Genomic DNA, 17,202 nt, shown 5'->3' on the forward strand with positions numbered 1-17,202 from the left:
GTATGGGGCTCAATCTTATTACCCCAACATCATGACTTGAGCTGAAATTAATAAGAGTCAGATGCTTAACCCACAGAGCCATCCAGGTGCCCCATGTAATCAGTCATTTAATTTGCTTACAGTAATATACTAAAACTCCTTAAAACATTGGTTTGGATGTTGCCAGTAAGAACTGTCGTACTCTGCTATTAGGAGTGGAAGTTGATACAAGCACCCTCAAAAAGTAATTTGTTCATTTCTAGTGAATGGAAATGAACTATGGCTTATTAACTCTACCTCTTAAACATATACCCTAGAAAATTTGGCACATGTACATAAGACGACAGGTATAAGCATGTTCATTGCAGCATTATTTGAAATACTGAGAAACTGGAAACAACCTAAATATATTTTAATAGAAAAATAGTTGAATAAATTGTAGGATGATAAAGGATACGACATGAAAGTAAAAGTGAATGAACTAGATCTCTATATACCAACATAGATCTCAAAAGCAATATAAAATTTTAAAATGAAACTATGCAAATATAATAGGAACGATAGAAAAACAGGTACTAGAAAGATATTCACTGAATGTATTGTAGTGGCTTCGAGAAAGGAGAGGAGCATTGGAATGGGAAGAAGCACAAAAAAAGAACTTTTGTATCTGTTAGATTGTAATTTATTTAAAAGAAAAAATTTTTGAAGAGTTTATTTGAGAGAGGGCATGCACAAGCAGGGGGAGCTGGAGAGAGAGGAGAAGTAGATACCGCCCCACACCCCGAGCAAGGAGCCCAGTGCAGGGCTCGATCCCAGGACCCAGGATCATGACCTGAGCTGAAGGCAGATGCTTGTTTGCTTTCTTTCTTTCTTTACTTATTTATTTATTTATTTTAAATTTAATTTTATTTTTTCAGTGTTCCAAGATTCATTGTTTATGCACCACACCCAGGGCTCCATGCAATACGTGCCCTCCTTAATACCCACCACCAGGCTCACCCATCTCCCCACCCCCTTCCCCTCCAAAACCTTCAATTTGTTTCTCAGAATCCACAGTCTCTCATGGTTCATCTTCCCCTCCAATTTACCCCAATTCACCTTTCCTTTCCATCCCCTAATGTCCTCTGTGGTACTTCTCATGCTCCACAAGTAAGTGAAACCATATGTTAATTGACTTTCTCTACTTATTTCACTGAGCATTATCTCCTCCAATCCTATCCATGCTGATACAAAATTTGGCTATTCATCCTTTCTGATGGCTGTGTAATATTCCATTGTATATATGGATGAAGGCAATGCTTAATGAACTGAACGACCCAGGTGTCTTAAAAAAAAAAAAAGGACAGCGCTATCTTACACACATTTTTTTTTTAAAGATTTTTATTTATTTATTTGACAGACAGAGATCACAAGTAGGCAGAGAGGCAGGCAGAGAGAGAGAGGAGGAAGCAGGCTCCCTGCTGAGCAGAGAGCCCGATTCGGGCCTCGATCCCAGGACCCTGAGATCATGACCTGAGCCGAAGGCAGAGGCTTTAACCCACTGAGCCACCCAGGCGCCCTCTTACACACATTTTGATTTGCTGTATTTTTAGATCCTTTAAAAGTTGTAAACCAGTCATTTGTTTCAAAGAAAATGGATGTGTTACTAAATGTGACTCTAAATGCCACATTCGTAATCTCATGTATCGGTTCTTAAGATGCAATCATTTGTTAAATAAAAACTCACTCCAGAAAGGAGGCACCCAACAATGAACAAATTACATCAGATTTCAGTACAATCGGGTTAAACAGTGTTTTTTTCTCATTATTGAAATCATGTTTGTATATTCTAATAGTATGTATTTTAAAGACCATTTATTTAAAATAAATTCTTCCTAATTAAAATTTCTTTCCATAGTACAGTATTTCACTGGTTATAAGCATCAGTGCCATGAGATGGCAAAATAAAGGATTCACAGCCCTAAAATTCTGAGAAACACTGAAGTCTATACCTCTCTCTCAGAAATTCACATGTACATTAGGATGCTAGAGGTACTAAGAAGTTGTATAGTGGTATTTCTCAGATTTACTTGATCACAACCCACTTTTTCATGTATCAATAACAGTAAGATCTGGGAAATGTTTAGTATATTCTAATATATAATGTCTAGTATATATACAAATAATTATTTCTATTTTAAAGCAGGACAAAAGGAGCAAGCTGTGGAATGGTATAAGAAAGGTATTGAAGAACTAGAGAAAGGAATAGCTGTCATAGTTACAGGACAAGGTAAGATTGTATTTACATTTGTTTCGTAGCCATCCCGAATTATATTCACATGTTTGCCCTAATTTCAGATACACCTATCTTACTAAAAGTATTTGACAGATTTTGAAATGTTATTATTGACATTTATAGATTTACAGTTAATGCTTTATTACCTGTGCTAAATTTGAAATTATAACCAGCTATGCTTAAACTTGATTACCAGGTAGCAGTCAGATAAAAACCAATATATTATTTCTGTTGTCCTTGAACCCACTGTTGGTGATGTTTTAGCCTCATTTTTAGCTCTCTTTTGAAACCTGGTCCTTCCCTCATTGTTGAGGAAGGGAAGGAGTGTTTAATCATACTCCCTTTTGTGTTTGTGGGTAATGCTTGACTGCAAGTTAGAATATGAGCTATAAATGTCTTGCTTTGATTCACCTTGGCTTTTTAAAATCAAAGAGGTTATTTGTCATCTTTGCTTTCTTATCACCTAAAATTAAAAATTAGAGTCTAATAATATTTTTAAATATATAGGTAACATTTATTGTACACCATGCTATGTGCCCAAGCATCATTGTCTGGGTTTCATGTCTTTTATCTTTTTTAATCTTCACCACAACCCCACACTCTGAGACTGCTGCTGTTATCCTAACTTTTCACATAAATAACCTTAAGTACAAAGAAATGCGGTAACTTGCCTACAGTCTCATAGCTAGTAAGTGGTAGGTCAAGTCAGGATTTGAGCCCAAGCAATCTGATTTCAGAGCCTGAATTTTTAAATATGATGCTGTGACTATTATGTAGTATGTGGGTACCACTATTAAAGTATTTCACTTTATCACAACTAAAATAGATTCAAAGGAAAAAGTTGTATAGACTGAGAATCTTACCACTATGGATCCGTCCACTCAGTGGATGTTTGTTGTCTGGTTGGCTGACTCTACTACTTGTATCTGCTAATCTCTAGTATTTACTATGTATCTAATATTGGCCAGGGTTTTTTTTTCTCTCCCCTTTTTATTTTGAGTACTTCTCTATAGTGATGTCCTGCACAAAAGAGAGCAAAATAGAACAACGTGGGAGGTTAGACCTTTGGGACTTTTCATTATTTTTTCAGTATAACTTTTTTTAGGTATTATGTATACAATGTATTTGTTGCTCTTTGTCAATTGCATGGAGGCAGAGCTAGAAAAAAATGAGTTAATAAGAAAGATAGTATCTCATTGAATCAAGTATGCCTCTAATTGTACCCCTAGGAGAAAAAACAGTATCAGTTGAACTATGACAGTATTCTCTTCTTACCACTTGGAATTTGACTTTTACTTTATTGTATGTAATGTCTTCATCCTATTTAGACATAGCTGTAATCACAATATTAACATCAAGGACCAAATTTGTTTTTGCACAGGCTGTGACATACTGTGGTATGAATGCACCCTGGCCGATAGCTTTAGTAAGTTGTACTGGTTATAAAACACATCTCATGGGGCATCTGAGTGTCTCAGTTGGTTAAGTGTCAGACTCTTGATTTCAGCTCAGGTCATGATCTTGGGGCTGTGCGGTCAAGCCCTGCCTCAGCCTCTGCTCTGGGAGTGGATCTGCTTAAGATTCTCTCTCTCCCTCTACCCCCACACCTCTCACTCTCTGAAACACACACACACACCCCTCAACTTCAGAAATTTATTTATTTTTTATTTTATTTTATTTTTAAGATTTTATTTATTCATTTGACAGACAGAGATCACAAGTAGGCAGAGAGAGAGAGGGAAGCAGGCTATCTGCTGAGCAGAGAGCCTGATGTGGGGCTCAATCCCAGGACCCTGGGATCATGACCTGAGCCAAAGGCAGAGGCTTTAACCCACTGAGCCACCCAGGCGCCCCCAGAGATTTATTTTTAATGTAGGGAGGAAAAATACATCTCAAAATCCATGAAATCATATGTGAAGCCCATGAAATACCACAGTAGATCTGAAACCATCATAAGGAACTATAACTAATTTTTTAAACTTTATAAAGACTGTGACTCCCAGAGCACCTGGATGGCTCAGTTGCTTAAGCATCCAATTCTTGATTTCAGCTCAGATCATGATCTCAGGGTTGTGAAATCAAAACCCCATGTTGGCTTTGTACTCAGCAGGAGTCTGCTTTTCTCCCTCCCTCTGCCCCTCCTCTGTCTCTCTCAAATAAATAAATGAATTAAAAGAAAAAAAAAACTGACTCCCTGTGAGATTAGTTGGGGTAATATTTAATCTTGAGGAAATATTAGTAGGGAAACAGAGGTGTTAATTTTTTTCCTCTTTGTTCTTTCAGGTGAACAGTGTGAAAGAGCTAGACGCCTTCAAGCTAAAATGATGACTAATTTGGTTATGGCCAAGGACCGTTTACAACTTCTAGGTATCAATTAATGAATTGTATAACTGGAATAAGATGTTTTTGAAATGTTTGTTCAGTGAAACTTTACATGTAGTTGGAAATAGATCAGTAATCTTGAAAATGTGTTCTATGTTTTTTTCCTAGCTTACAGAAAATTCTAACATTTACAAGAGAGAGTATAATGGATTAATTATCCATCACTCAGCTCTAACAATTATCAACTCATAGTCAGTGTTGATTTATCTGTACTCAAGGGCTGGCAAATTACAGCCCATGGACTAAACCCAGTTCACTGCCTATTTTTATAAGATGGCACACAGCTAGCTACTCATTCCTCTATTATTGTTTGGATGCTTTCATGCTACAGTGCCTACAGAGTTGAGCAGTTGATACAGAGATCATACAGCCTTCGGAGCCTTTTAATATATAACTTTAAAAAATATTATAATATTTACTATCTGGCTTTTTACAGAAAGAGTTTGTCAGCCCCAATAAATCCCTACCCACTCACCCCCACTCCATATTTTATTGAAACAAATTCTTGACATCTTTATATTTCATTTACAAGCATTTCATATTGTATCTCTCAAAGCTAAAGATGCTTAAAAAATAAAATTACCAGGACACCTAGGTGACTCAGTCGATTAAGCACCTGCCTTCAGCTTAGGTCATGATCTCAGGGTCCTGGGATCAAGTCCCACATCATGCTTCTTGCTCAGTGCGGAGCCTGCTTCTCCCTCTGCCTGAGGGAGTGCCTGTGTACTCTCTCTCTCTCTTTTTGACAAATAAAATCTTAAAAATAAAAATAAAAAGTAAAATTACCAAAATGCCATTATCACATTTAAAGTATAACCAATAATTTCTTTTAATAGTAATAAAAAATTATGGCCAAAGAAACGATCAGTGTCCAAATATAGTTTACAAATAATATGTAGTATATGATATGTATTATGATGTATAGTTAATATCTCAAAATTTAATAATTCTTATTATTTTTCTAATAATTTTTTGCACCAGAATCTCAAGAAGATTCATATGATATGTTTCTTTTAATATACAAGTTCATCTGTTTTTTTCTTGTAATTTATTTGTTGATGAACCAGATCTTTGACACATCGTGGTTTCCTGCAGTCTGTTTTTTGCTCTATGCCTTTCTGTAATATTTTTTTTTAAAGATTTTATTTATTTGAGACAGAGAGATAACAGAAGGAGAGAAAACATGAGCAGGAAGAGAGGCAGAGGGAGGGGGAGAAGCACACTCCCCCCTGAGCTGGGAGCCTGATGTGGGGCTCGATCCTAAGACCTGGAGATTATGACCCGAGCTGAAGGCAGACATTCAGCCATCTGAGCCACCCAGGCACCCCTCCATGATATCTTAAAATGTTCTTCTGTCCTCCCTATAAATTTATAGTTGAATATAGACCCTTGATTGGATTGAAAGTTGATTTTTATTTTTTAATAATAAGACTACTTCATAGGTGGTTGTGTTTATTTGTCAGTAGTTCTGACATCCTGTGATGTTAGTAGCAGTTGATGACTGATGCCTAGTGACATACATAATTCTATCATTCTTTCTGTATTTATCAGCTGAAATAGGTCTATAAAGAGAAGCTTTTCATCTTTTATTTGAATGCTTAAGTTTTAAAAATTTTTTCTAAGATCAATCTACTTCTAAGATAAAGTGGAATTAAAACCCACCCCTCTTGGATGGTTCTCTACTGTAACTTGATGTGATAGAAATAGATATTGGTAAATAGGCAGACCTTATATATTTATTGCTCTGTGATTTGTGGTAAGTTATTTAGCATGTTTGAACCTTTTTCTTGTCATTTATGATATGCTAACAGATAATATTTATTTCATCATATGTGACCATTAAATTATTAAAGGAACCTAATCATAGTAACTACTCAAAAATGCTGGGTTTTATTCTCCTCCTTATCTTGCTTTTGCGGAAAAATGTACTTATACACTCATACATAAATATCATGTATTTACATACTCATTCATTCATTCATTTTTATATGATCCATTGTGTTTTATAAGTTTTTTGCCCCACACTGGTGAAAAGAAACCCTTTAATGTTTTTAGGTGGCTGACAAGGCAGTGTTCCCCTGGCTTCTGTGGCTGACAGTGTTTCCCTTCTTACTCACACATGAAGATTATTATCATATCACATAAAATTAAATATTATATCAGAGGTTATTATAGTAAAATAATTGTTCTCCTTCATACTTTCTGTGTGTTTTAGCTATAATGTCTTTCACTATATGTACATATATATGATGTGGGTTAAGACTGGTTTTGGAACATTTTGTAGCATGTTTCAAATTGAATATTAGTAGCTAGTTATCTTTTGAAGATGTGATACGATAAATTGTTGGAAGCATCTCATTAATTATGGACTTGTCTTTAAATGCAACTTTGTCATTTTTTTAATCTGTGTTATTAAAGGAGAGGACAAAAAGGATTTATGATGTGAAGCTAGGCATTAAAAGAATAATCTTTTGGATGTCATCTGTTGTCATCCTCAAAAACTCTGTATACCTATTGAAGTATCTTACTTTAAAAAAGAAGTGGAATAGAAGGCATCAACATATTCCTGTCTTCTGAGAACTCAGAGTCTAGAAGTATATATACCAAAGATAGTAAAGATAGTAAAAAAAGAACTGTGTACAGGTGCATAGTACCAGTATATGGGTACTGTATGTTGGTTAAGAAATGGAGTTTTTCAGAGATGGCACACCCAACAGTTGTCTAATTAGTTTGGAGAATCATTTTGGGAGTTCCCCATACAGACTGGTTTGAGAGGTTACAGACTGATAAAATGGAAAAGGTTCCTGTATGTTATATATCTTCAAGTTAGCAATCGTAAACCTTCAAACAAAGCTTAACTGTAAGCTTAACTGCGGGGGAGGAGGCTTCTTCCAGCCGGCTGCGGGCTACCTGTGTACTAGCCCTGCGTACGTTGAAGGACACAACCCGCGGAATTGGTGTCTTCTGCAAGATTGAAATCATGGCAGGTCCAGAAGCTGATGCCCAATTCCATTTCACTGGTATCAAAAAATATTTCAACTCTTACACTCTCACAGGTAGAATGAATTGTGTACTGGCCACATATGGAGGCATTGCTTTGATGATCTTATACTTCAAGTTAAGATCTAAAAAAACACCAGCTGTGAAAGCAACATAAACAGATTTTAACTTGTACCTCATCTGTTAAGTTCCCATGCCTGGAGAAGCTTTTGTCAGCTCATGATGTGATATTCAATTTGTACAATAAATTATGAACCTGGAATTATGAACCTTATAGATAAGAAGATAATTTTGGCATACCTGGGAGTTACCCTTTTGTTAAAAAATAAATAGCTTCATATAACATTCATTTATTAAGTCCTTACTCTAGACCAGGTACAGTGCCAAGGATATTAATTAAATTTATTTAGTAATTCAGTAAATTATTGAGCGATTACCGTGTTCTAGGCACTTAGGATATAGAAAAGGATTCCTCCTTCATAGAATTTTTACTCCCAACAGGGGGAAGACTGGCAGGAGTGAATAAACATAAAAAATAAGTTATACAGAATGTTGGAAGGTGATAAATACATGAAGAAAAGAAAAAGTAAAATGTAGTAATGGAGATTAGGAGTGGATGGCTGGTGGTTTGGGCTTGTAGTTTTAAATAGCATTGTCAGATATGCCTCTTTGAAAAGATGACGTGAGTTAACCAGGCAGGTATCTGGGAGGAGATTGGTCCAGATAGAAGACCTGATGTAAACCCTTAAGGAAACATAACTGGTGTGTTTGAGAAAAAGGAAAGAGGCCAGTGTGCCCCAGCAAGGAGGGTGTGGGAGAGATAAGATCAGAGAACTAATGGGGAGCATTTATAAGGATTTTTAGGAAAGGAATGATGTAATCTGACTTATGTTGTTGTTTTGTTTTTGTTTTTTTGTTTGTTTGTTTTTAAAGATTTTATTTATTTATTTGACAGAGAGAGATCACAAGTAGGCAGAGAGGCAGGCAGAGGGAGAGGAGGAAGCAGGCTCCCCACTGAGCAGAGTGCCCGATGCGGGACTCGGTCCCAGCACCCTGAGATCATGACCTGAGCCGAAGGCAGCGGCTCAACCCACCGAGCCACCCAGGCGCCCCTGTTGTTTGTTTTTTTAAACAGATTTATTTGTTTTAGAGAAAGAGAGCACGAGCAAGGGGAGGGGCAAAGGGAAAGAGAGAGAAGCAGACTCCTGACTGATCATCGAGCCCCCTATGAGCCTCAGTCCCATGACCCTCAAAATCATAACCTGAGCCAAAATCAAGAGTTGGCCACCCAAGTGACTGAGGCACCCAGGCACTCCCTGACTTAAATTTTAAAAAGATTATGTTGCCAATAGACTCCCAAGAGTAGAGCCAGAAGAGTAAATAGGACCACTATTGAATTACAATAAGCTAGGAGAAAAATGGTGGGAGGCTTGGACCAGGGTGATAGGAAGAGAACTTGTAACAAGTGGTTGGATTATGGTTATATTTGAAGGTTGACCAAACAGATTTATGGATAGACTGTTGCTATCTATATAATGTTGCTCTCTTAAGGGGCTCGTGATATATTGTGGGAGGTAGACACATGAATAGATAAATCTTCTTCACTGAAGAGGAGATAGAATATTTTTAGGGAGATATAAAAATATTTTGTAGGATGATAAAATAGGTGTCTGGAAAGTATACCTGAAAGAAGTGAACCCTAAATGGGAGATTTAAAAAGGTGAAACTTTAAAGGATGTTTGGGAGAAAAGACATTTCAAGAAGAAGCTATAGCATGAACAAAACTCAGGGTAAGAAATGGCAAGGCAGGTAGGGAAAGGTGCTAGTGCAGAAGTGAATTTGAGAATGCTTACTATGTATAAGAGATGTAGGCAGATCATGGAGGGCCTTAATGTTATATAAAAAGGTTTAAACATTCATCTGTGGCCAATGGGAAGCTACTAAAAGGTTCTACTTTTTTTTTTTTTTAAGATTTTATTTATGTATTTGACAGACAGGAATCACAAGTAGGCAGGGGGGCAAAAAAGAGAGGGGGGGGGGGGGTAGCAGGCTCCCTGCCTAGCAGAGAGCCCGATGCAGGGCTCCATCCCAGAACCCTGGGATCATGACCTGAGCCAAAGGCAGAGGCTTTAACCCACTGAGCCACCCAGGCTCCCCTACTAAAGGGTTTTAAATGGAAGAGTTATATGGTAAGATTTTGCTTTTAAGTAGATGACTCAGATGGTTGTATGGGATTACATGTGAAGCAAGGTGGTGGTTTTATTTTAAATCATTAATTAATCTACAAACCTTTAGTGATTGCAAAAGGAAGCATTAAACTAACTTTATTTTCTTTAACAAAAATGAGTTGGAGCAGGTTCATATTAGCAGTATAACTACTAATATGTTATATATGTGTTTCCACACATACAAATCTAAATCCTATACACTAGAACAACTTATGTGGCTTTTTATTCTCAGTTATTAGTTATCAAAAACAAGGATTTAGTTTGTTTATTTTCATTATGTAATGAATATTCACATGATCTTTTTCTCACATTTCATTGAAGAGAGCATTAATTAATAAAGAAGACATTTATAAATCAGGGTTTTTTTTTTTTTTTCTAATTTATGTCTATTACCAATACAAATGGTTTCTTTCTCAGTATGGTGAAGAGTATTATCATTGAGAAAAATCAGGTGACCTATCTGTTAACTAGCAACAACAACAAAAAGCTCCAAGGTATATTGTATCAGCCAGTTCTAGGCTACAAAAGCTGTTCAGTACTTTGTGCTTTGTGCAGAAAGGTTAGCTGCTATTTAACCTGTCCCAAAGGCTTATGTGGTTGTACCATAAACCAAGCATGGCGCCTGCTTGTCTGACCTTAGAAATGAAAGTTTAGGAGAGTTAGTATATATGTGCTACATATTTGCATGTATTCCTTGACTTCCCAGTACCAAAGAAAAGAATCAGTATGAAAATTTGGAGTACTGTAACAAAATAAATATGGTAAACATTGGGCCCCTATTATGAATAGGGGCACAGAACAGGTACTCTTTGTATATTATTTTATTTAATCTTTGAGATTCTCAGAACGCTGAGGTTCAAGTTAAGTTCATACTAGTAAGTGGTAGATCAGGATGTTTGTCAAGTCGCAGTAGGGATGACTTGAATGAGGAAAGAGAGTGTAGCAGTAATGTACAGGGGCAAGACAGTTCAAACTGCTGCCCTCTTGGACTTCAGGTGCTAGACATAGAGACCTGGATCTTGAGAGGATTTGTTATTTAAAGTGAAGGTAGAGTTGAAATAATCCTCTTAAATCTTTGATTAATCTTAGAAACAGGTAATAAAAGGACATGCTACAATATTATTAGAGTTTAAATATGAGAAGTATCCATCTCATACTGTGTCCTAGCCACCCATTTCCCCTCCCCAGAGGCAGCTGCTATTCTGTTTCTCTGGATCCTTTTTAGGGATAACCTTTATGTATACAAGTGTGCACATGTGTGTATTTAAGTAAATGCTACTGTTCTGAAGCATGCTAATTCCCCTTTGCTCTGTAGCCCTTATTTTTTGCCTCACATCATTAACATGTAGCTGAATATTTCTTAGTATTTCTTAGACATTCCTTAAAGTTTTTTTTTAACTGTCATTTTTAAAAAAATGATTTTATTTATTTATCTGACAGACAGAGATCACAAGTAGGCAGAGAGGCAGGCAGAGAGAGAGAGAGAGAGGAGGAAGCAGGTCCCCTGAGGAGCAGAGAGCCCGATGCGGGGCTCGATCCCATGACTCTGGGATCATGACCTGAGCCGAAGGCAGAGGCTTTAACATGCTGAGCCACCCAGGCGCCCCTTAATTGTGTCATTTTTTTAAGTGTTGTTTTCCTTTCCTCAAGTGTCCTTTCTTTTTATCTTTTCAAATCCTGGCCAATTCACAGCCCACTTTTTCTATAAAGCCTTTTTAACTTTCTTTTGTGCTATACAATCTTTTTTTAAAAATATATTTGTATTGTAAGTGGCCAACCATATTTAATAAGCATCTGGATGATAAAAGCCATATTTATTTTTTGTCTCCATGCTGTTCTCCCTATATAATGATGTGGATATGTTAGACATTCAGAAAATATTTGCTGGTGATAATAGTGATATGAAATTGCCTCAGGTTAACAAACCTGAATAAAGCATATTTTGAACATAGTCAATCAGTGAATTTCTGTTGCTATTTTAATGTCTGAGTTTTACTAACTGTATTTTTAAGAAAATTTTATGTAAATACCAAAACCCTTCATCTTCTAACACCTTGAATTATTTTTTTGTTTTCACATAGACATCTTATTTTTTCATTATGTATTTTTTCTTTTTGTTTATTTTGTTCTTTCTACCCCCCTCTGTTGCATAGAGAAGCTGCAACCAGTTTTGCAATTTTCCAAGTCACAAACGGATGTCTATAATGACAGTACTAACTTGACATGCCGCAACGGACATCTCCAGTCAGGTGGGTTTAGGTTAACTAACATGTAAAATAATAAAGTTGCATGCGGAGTAGAGTCCTGCATAACCTGATAATGTTGATTTGACTTTTTAATGGTAGATTTGGTTGGTTTTTGTTTTCACAAAGCTAGGTGGAAAATATAGTGTCCCTGTGATTCATGGTGTATAAATATATAATAGATATAACCATTCTCCAAATGCTTTATTTGCTTATTTTGCAACCTCCCATTTTTGGGATTATAAAATATAAAGGTTCATTTTTCTAAATTATTAACATCTTCTTTGGTTTCTGTTGTATTTTCACCATTTGTTACTTTTTTCATGCATACCTATACCAAGTTTTTATGAAGTCATGTTTTTTAAGGCAGAAATTTCTTTCTTTTTTTAAAGATTTTATTTCTTTGATGGAGAGAGAAGAATAAAATGGGGAGGGAGAGCAGCTGGCAGATAGAGAGGGAGAAGCAGGCTCCCTGCTCAGGAGGGAGCCCAATGTGGGGCTTCATCTGAGGACCCTGGGATCATGAGCTGAACCGAAGGCACTCACTTAACCAACTGAGCCACCCAGGTGCCCCAATGCAGAAATTTTAATTCCTCTTTGTTATATATCAATTTTAATTGCACAGCAATTTTCATGTATACCACGCATGATTGCTTTACCATAGCACCTGTTAGGAAAAAAAATTTTTTTTTAGATTTTTATTTATTTGAAAGAGAGAGAGGATGAGCAGGGTATGGGAGAGGGAGAAGCAGACTCCCTGTTGAGCAGGGAGCTCGATCCTGGGATTCTGGGATCATGCCCTGAGCCAAAGGCAGACACCCAACCAACTGAGCCACCCAGGCTCCCCCTGTTAGGGAAAATTTGAAGCTGAGTTCACATAGTGAGGAGAAACATTAGAATACTACTTTAGTATATGTGCTGCTTGAAGGGGGCACACATTAGAATGCTTTTAATTTACTGTGGGTTAAATTTGTTTTCCATGACTTTTGGGTATCAACTCTTACAGAGAAGATCACATGCTTTTTTGGTTTTGCTTAGGTGCAGGGGATATCTTCATTTCCTAAGTTCTCTGACATCTTGGCTAGTTTTATTGATGATTTTTTCAGCCTTCGTTTCACATTCAGGGCTTAAATTTTATTAAAGTAAATATTGCTTTGTTCAATTTGTAACATAAAAACCTTAGTTTAGACTATAAGACACCTGCCTTCTTTATTCATTTGTAATACAAAACTTTCAAGACTTTAATAGAGAAGAATTATGGTAAGTGGATTTCTATGGACTGGAGACAATAGGTCATCAAATCTTTCCCTTCTGGTTTTACCTCTTAGGAAGTTCTTTGATTTGTTGTTCAAGTACAGAGCCCCATGTCATTGACTATATTTCTTTTCTTAATCCTTCCTGTACATGATTTAAAACACCATTTCTATAAATGAAACAAGATGGAATTGGGAGGGAGACAAACCATAAGAGACTCTTAATCTCACAAAACAAACTGAGGGTTGCTGGGGGGAGGGGGGTAGGGAGAGGGTGGTGGGGTTATGGACATTGGGGAAGGTATGTGCTATGGTGAGTGCTGTGAAGTGTGTAAACCTGGCGATTCTCAGACCTGTACCCCTGGGGCTAATAATACATTATATGTTTATAAAAAATTTAAAAACACCATTTCTATTATAGAAATAAATATTTTTGCCTGTATCTCTTAGCATAGATATGAAGAGCTGATATTTGCATAAGGAACTTTTTAAAAATGTAATAATGCACCACATGTAAATAATTAACTTTCCAACATATAAATTTGAGATCCTAATAATCCTGCCAAGGTAAATAGCAAAAATTTCTTAGCCCTGAGGAGCTGGTATGCCTTTGCTTTGTTATCTTGCTTATCTTCCACTTCATTCCATATAATGAGATCTCATGGTTTTGTTTTGCCCTTCAAAACTTTCTCTTCCTGGGACCTATGTTAAAAAAAATCAACCTATTTTATTTTATTTTTTGGTATAACCTCCTCTCTATTCCTGGATATTTCTTTTTTTTTGTCCCCTCCTATTATGTTAACGTATCTTATTTTAAATCTCTAGTACCCATCTGTTCTATTCTGTTTTCTTGTTGGGGGGCAGCATACTGAACAGCACAGCTAATTTTTGCAGTACTGGTTATTGATACCCATTGAGCCCTAGTCAGTGAGCTCTCTTACCTGGGCCTGTTTTCACAAATGTCACCCACCCACTTCTGGAATATTCTGTGATATTTCACTAGATGAGTTACTTCATCTCTCCTAGGAAATAGGTACACCGATGTCCACTTACTACTTTAGTGGTATCTACAGTGTCCAGTTTTCAACTCAAAATTACTAGACATGTAAAGAATTAAGAAAGTGTGGCCATTATTCAAGAAAAGAATTAGTCACTAGAAGCTCACCCTTGACTGGGCCCAGATGTTGATGTAGCAAAGACTTCAAAACAACTATTATAAATAAGTTCAAAGAATTAAAAGAAAATAGGGCATCAGTTAACAAACCTGCAATCTTAGCACATAACGTAAACTATACAATAAAAAGAATGGAAATTCCAAAGTTGAAAAGTAACAATTGTTGAAATAAAAACACTTACTAGGTAACCTCAACAGCAGATTGGAGATGTCAAATGGAAGCTTCAGTGACCTTGAGCTAGATCAATAGAAATTGCAGTAAGGAATGGAGTGCAAATGAGTACAAGAAAACTTTTGGCTATAATGGAATCATTTCATATCTGGATGGTAGTGGCTATTTCATCTTTAAATTCATCTTTATAAACTCATCAAGTTGACCTGTTTAAATGGATACATTTTATTATTCGTGGATTATACCTTAAAGAGTTGATGAAAAAAATAAATGCTGAGAGGCTTTTAAAGGAAAATAGTATTCCTCTTCCCATCTCTTCCTTCTCTTCCTGCCCTCATCCCTAGGCTGGCTCCTTGTGCAGTGTCTAACTCTTCTTGCTATTTTTTCTTTTGTTTCCTACTGTGTTTCCAGATATTATGCTTATATTGCTATTACTGATTGAATAGTTTTTGATATGTATTGACTTCTTACTCAACTAAAAAGAGGTTTAATTCTTATGCCAACATTACCCTTCATCTCCTGATACATAAATATCACTAGTTTTAGTTATGCTGAAAAATCAAATTTAACATTATAATGACTTAGCATTATTTACCCAGAGCCAAATAGTATATTCTAATTACGCTTTTTTTTTTTTTTAGTTTTTCCTTCCCACAGATTCCTTTCTGTTTGCTTTTTAACCAAAAGACCTTCTTTAGTAGTTCTTTCAATGAAAGTTTGTAGATGGCAAACTTTCTTAGTCTTTCTAATGTCTGAAATACCTTCATTCTTATGTGACAGGTTACCAGGATATAAAATTAATAAAGGTTAACACTTTTTCTTCCTACAGCATTTTGAACATACTCCATTGCCTACTGACTTTTGTTATTTTTTTTTTTAATTTTTATTTATTTATTTGACAGATAGAGATCACAAGTAGGCAGAGAGGCAGGCAGAGAGAGAGGGAGGAAACAGGCTCCCTGCTACGCAGAGAGCCCGATGCGGGGCTCAATCCCAGGACCCTGGGATCATGATCTGAGCCAAAGGCAGAGGCTTTAACCCGCTGAGCCACCCAGGTGCCCCTGACTTTTGTTATTTTTAATGAAAAGTCTCCTATCATTCTCAGTTCACATGGAAATTCCTGTTCACTTACAGTCTCAGGACTGTATGTTTACTATCTGAAGAAATTCTTTTCTACTTTCCTTTTTTTCTTCTGAAATGAATGATCTTTATCTTCAGCCTAGATAGATTTTTGCTCTTTTTCATGTCTTTGCATTTGCTTATTGTTAGTCCCTTTTCTGGACTGCTTTCTTGCTTTGTCCTCTAGGGTTGCCATCCACTAGTTCCTTGAACATATGGTTCAGAACTTTACGTTTATTTATGGGGGAAAAGTCTTGATCATCTTGCTCTGCTCTGAAGTTCTCTTCCTTTGAGTTTCCTTAAAACACCTTAAGGGATTTGGTGATGAACACAAAAATAAAGTTTTTGTCTTTTCTCTAGGCTATTCTAATTTGCTTATTGATTTAACATTTGTTTTTACTGTAAACACTTATTAGTAGACTTATGTTTGTTATGGAGTATATACAAATATTCGAAACAGTGGTATTTTTGAACATTTGAAAGCCTATAGTCTATGTAGAAGTACAGTATACGTAGGTCAACTTTTAGGATTAATTGATGATGTTTCATTTGTGTTTATATATATATAGCACGTAGAATACTTGGCATATTACAGCCCACATCTTTATACCATTTAAATTAAAAATGGATTGTTTCTAGAAACTCTTTTGATGGACATAGACTGTGGGATTTCATACTATTTTAAAGTTTTAAAAGTTTGGAACCACGGTAATGCAGTGCTTTCCCCCCAGCTCTGTAACAATATAACTCTAATGCCTTCACTGCGTTTTGTTTCTTGAATATTTGGTGACTTCATTTGGGAATCTTTTTATATCCTCCTCCTGTCCCCACAAATAAAAGTGTTTCATCTTATTACAAATACATATTCCTTATAAGAAAATTAGAATATACATCAGGAAAAGGAAAAGTGAAATAAAAATTAAATAACCATAATCTTGTCCACCAGGTGATAATCCCAATGAACATCATAATTGAAATCTTATTTTGAAATATTGCTAATGTAAAAAAAATAGTATTAGCTTAGTTTTACAAATTTGTATCCATCTTTATTTTATAATGTTTAACCACAGTTTTCTAACTGTCATGATTTTACTTTTTCCTTGATAGAAAGTGGAGCTGTTCCAAAAAGAAAAGATCCCTTAACACACACTAGTAATTCACTTCCTCGTTCGAAAACTGTTATGAAGACTGGATCCACAGGTCTGTCAGGCCACCACAGAGCACCTAGTTGTAGTGGCTTATCCATGGTTTCTGGAGTGAGACAGGGACCTGGTCCTGCAGCTGGAACTCATAAGGTATTTGAAGACCGTAATGTTAATTGCTGTGCTTCTACAAATAGAAGATTTTGAACATGCTATGCTTGCTGAAGACTATTGC

General features: G+C 36.1%; 2 protein-coding genes across 8 annotated transcripts in view; both read left to right on the plus strand.

The window, feature by feature from the left end:
• SPAST (spastin) overlaps window positions 1-17,202 on the plus strand; it is a 58,021-nt gene that overhangs the window by 15,476 nt on the left and 25,343 nt on the right. The window contains exons 2-6 of one of the 7 annotated variants that reach the window (XM_059405388.1): window positions 2,162-2,248; window positions 3,636-3,680; window positions 4,538-4,621; window positions 12,018-12,113; window positions 16,933-17,120. In XM_059405388.1, the coding sequence (XP_059261371.1) occupies window positions 2,162-2,248; window positions 3,636-3,680; window positions 4,538-4,621; window positions 12,018-12,113; window positions 16,933-17,120 (500 nt within the window). The remainder of the gene's footprint in view (window positions 1-2,161; window positions 2,249-3,635; window positions 3,681-4,537; window positions 4,622-12,017; window positions 12,114-16,932; window positions 17,121-17,202) is intronic. The other 6 variants (XM_059405389.1, XM_059405392.1, XM_059405390.1 and 3 more) reach the window with 6 other exon arrangements.
• LOC132022275 (ATP synthase membrane subunit K, mitochondrial) lies at window positions 7,560-7,898 on the plus strand. Its single transcript, XM_059407596.1, has one exon. The coding sequence runs from the start codon at window positions 7,617-7,619 to the stop codon at window positions 7,791-7,793; it is 177 nt and encodes a 58-aa protein (XP_059263579.1). The 5' UTR covers window positions 7,560-7,616; the 3' UTR covers window positions 7,794-7,898.

The sequence above is a fragment of the Mustela nigripes genome, chromosome 7, assembly GCF_022355385.1.
Source record: "Mustela nigripes isolate SB6536 chromosome 7, MUSNIG.SB6536, whole genome shotgun sequence".
NCBI classification, from domain to species: Eukaryota; Metazoa; Chordata; class Mammalia; order Carnivora; family Mustelidae; genus Mustela; species Mustela nigripes.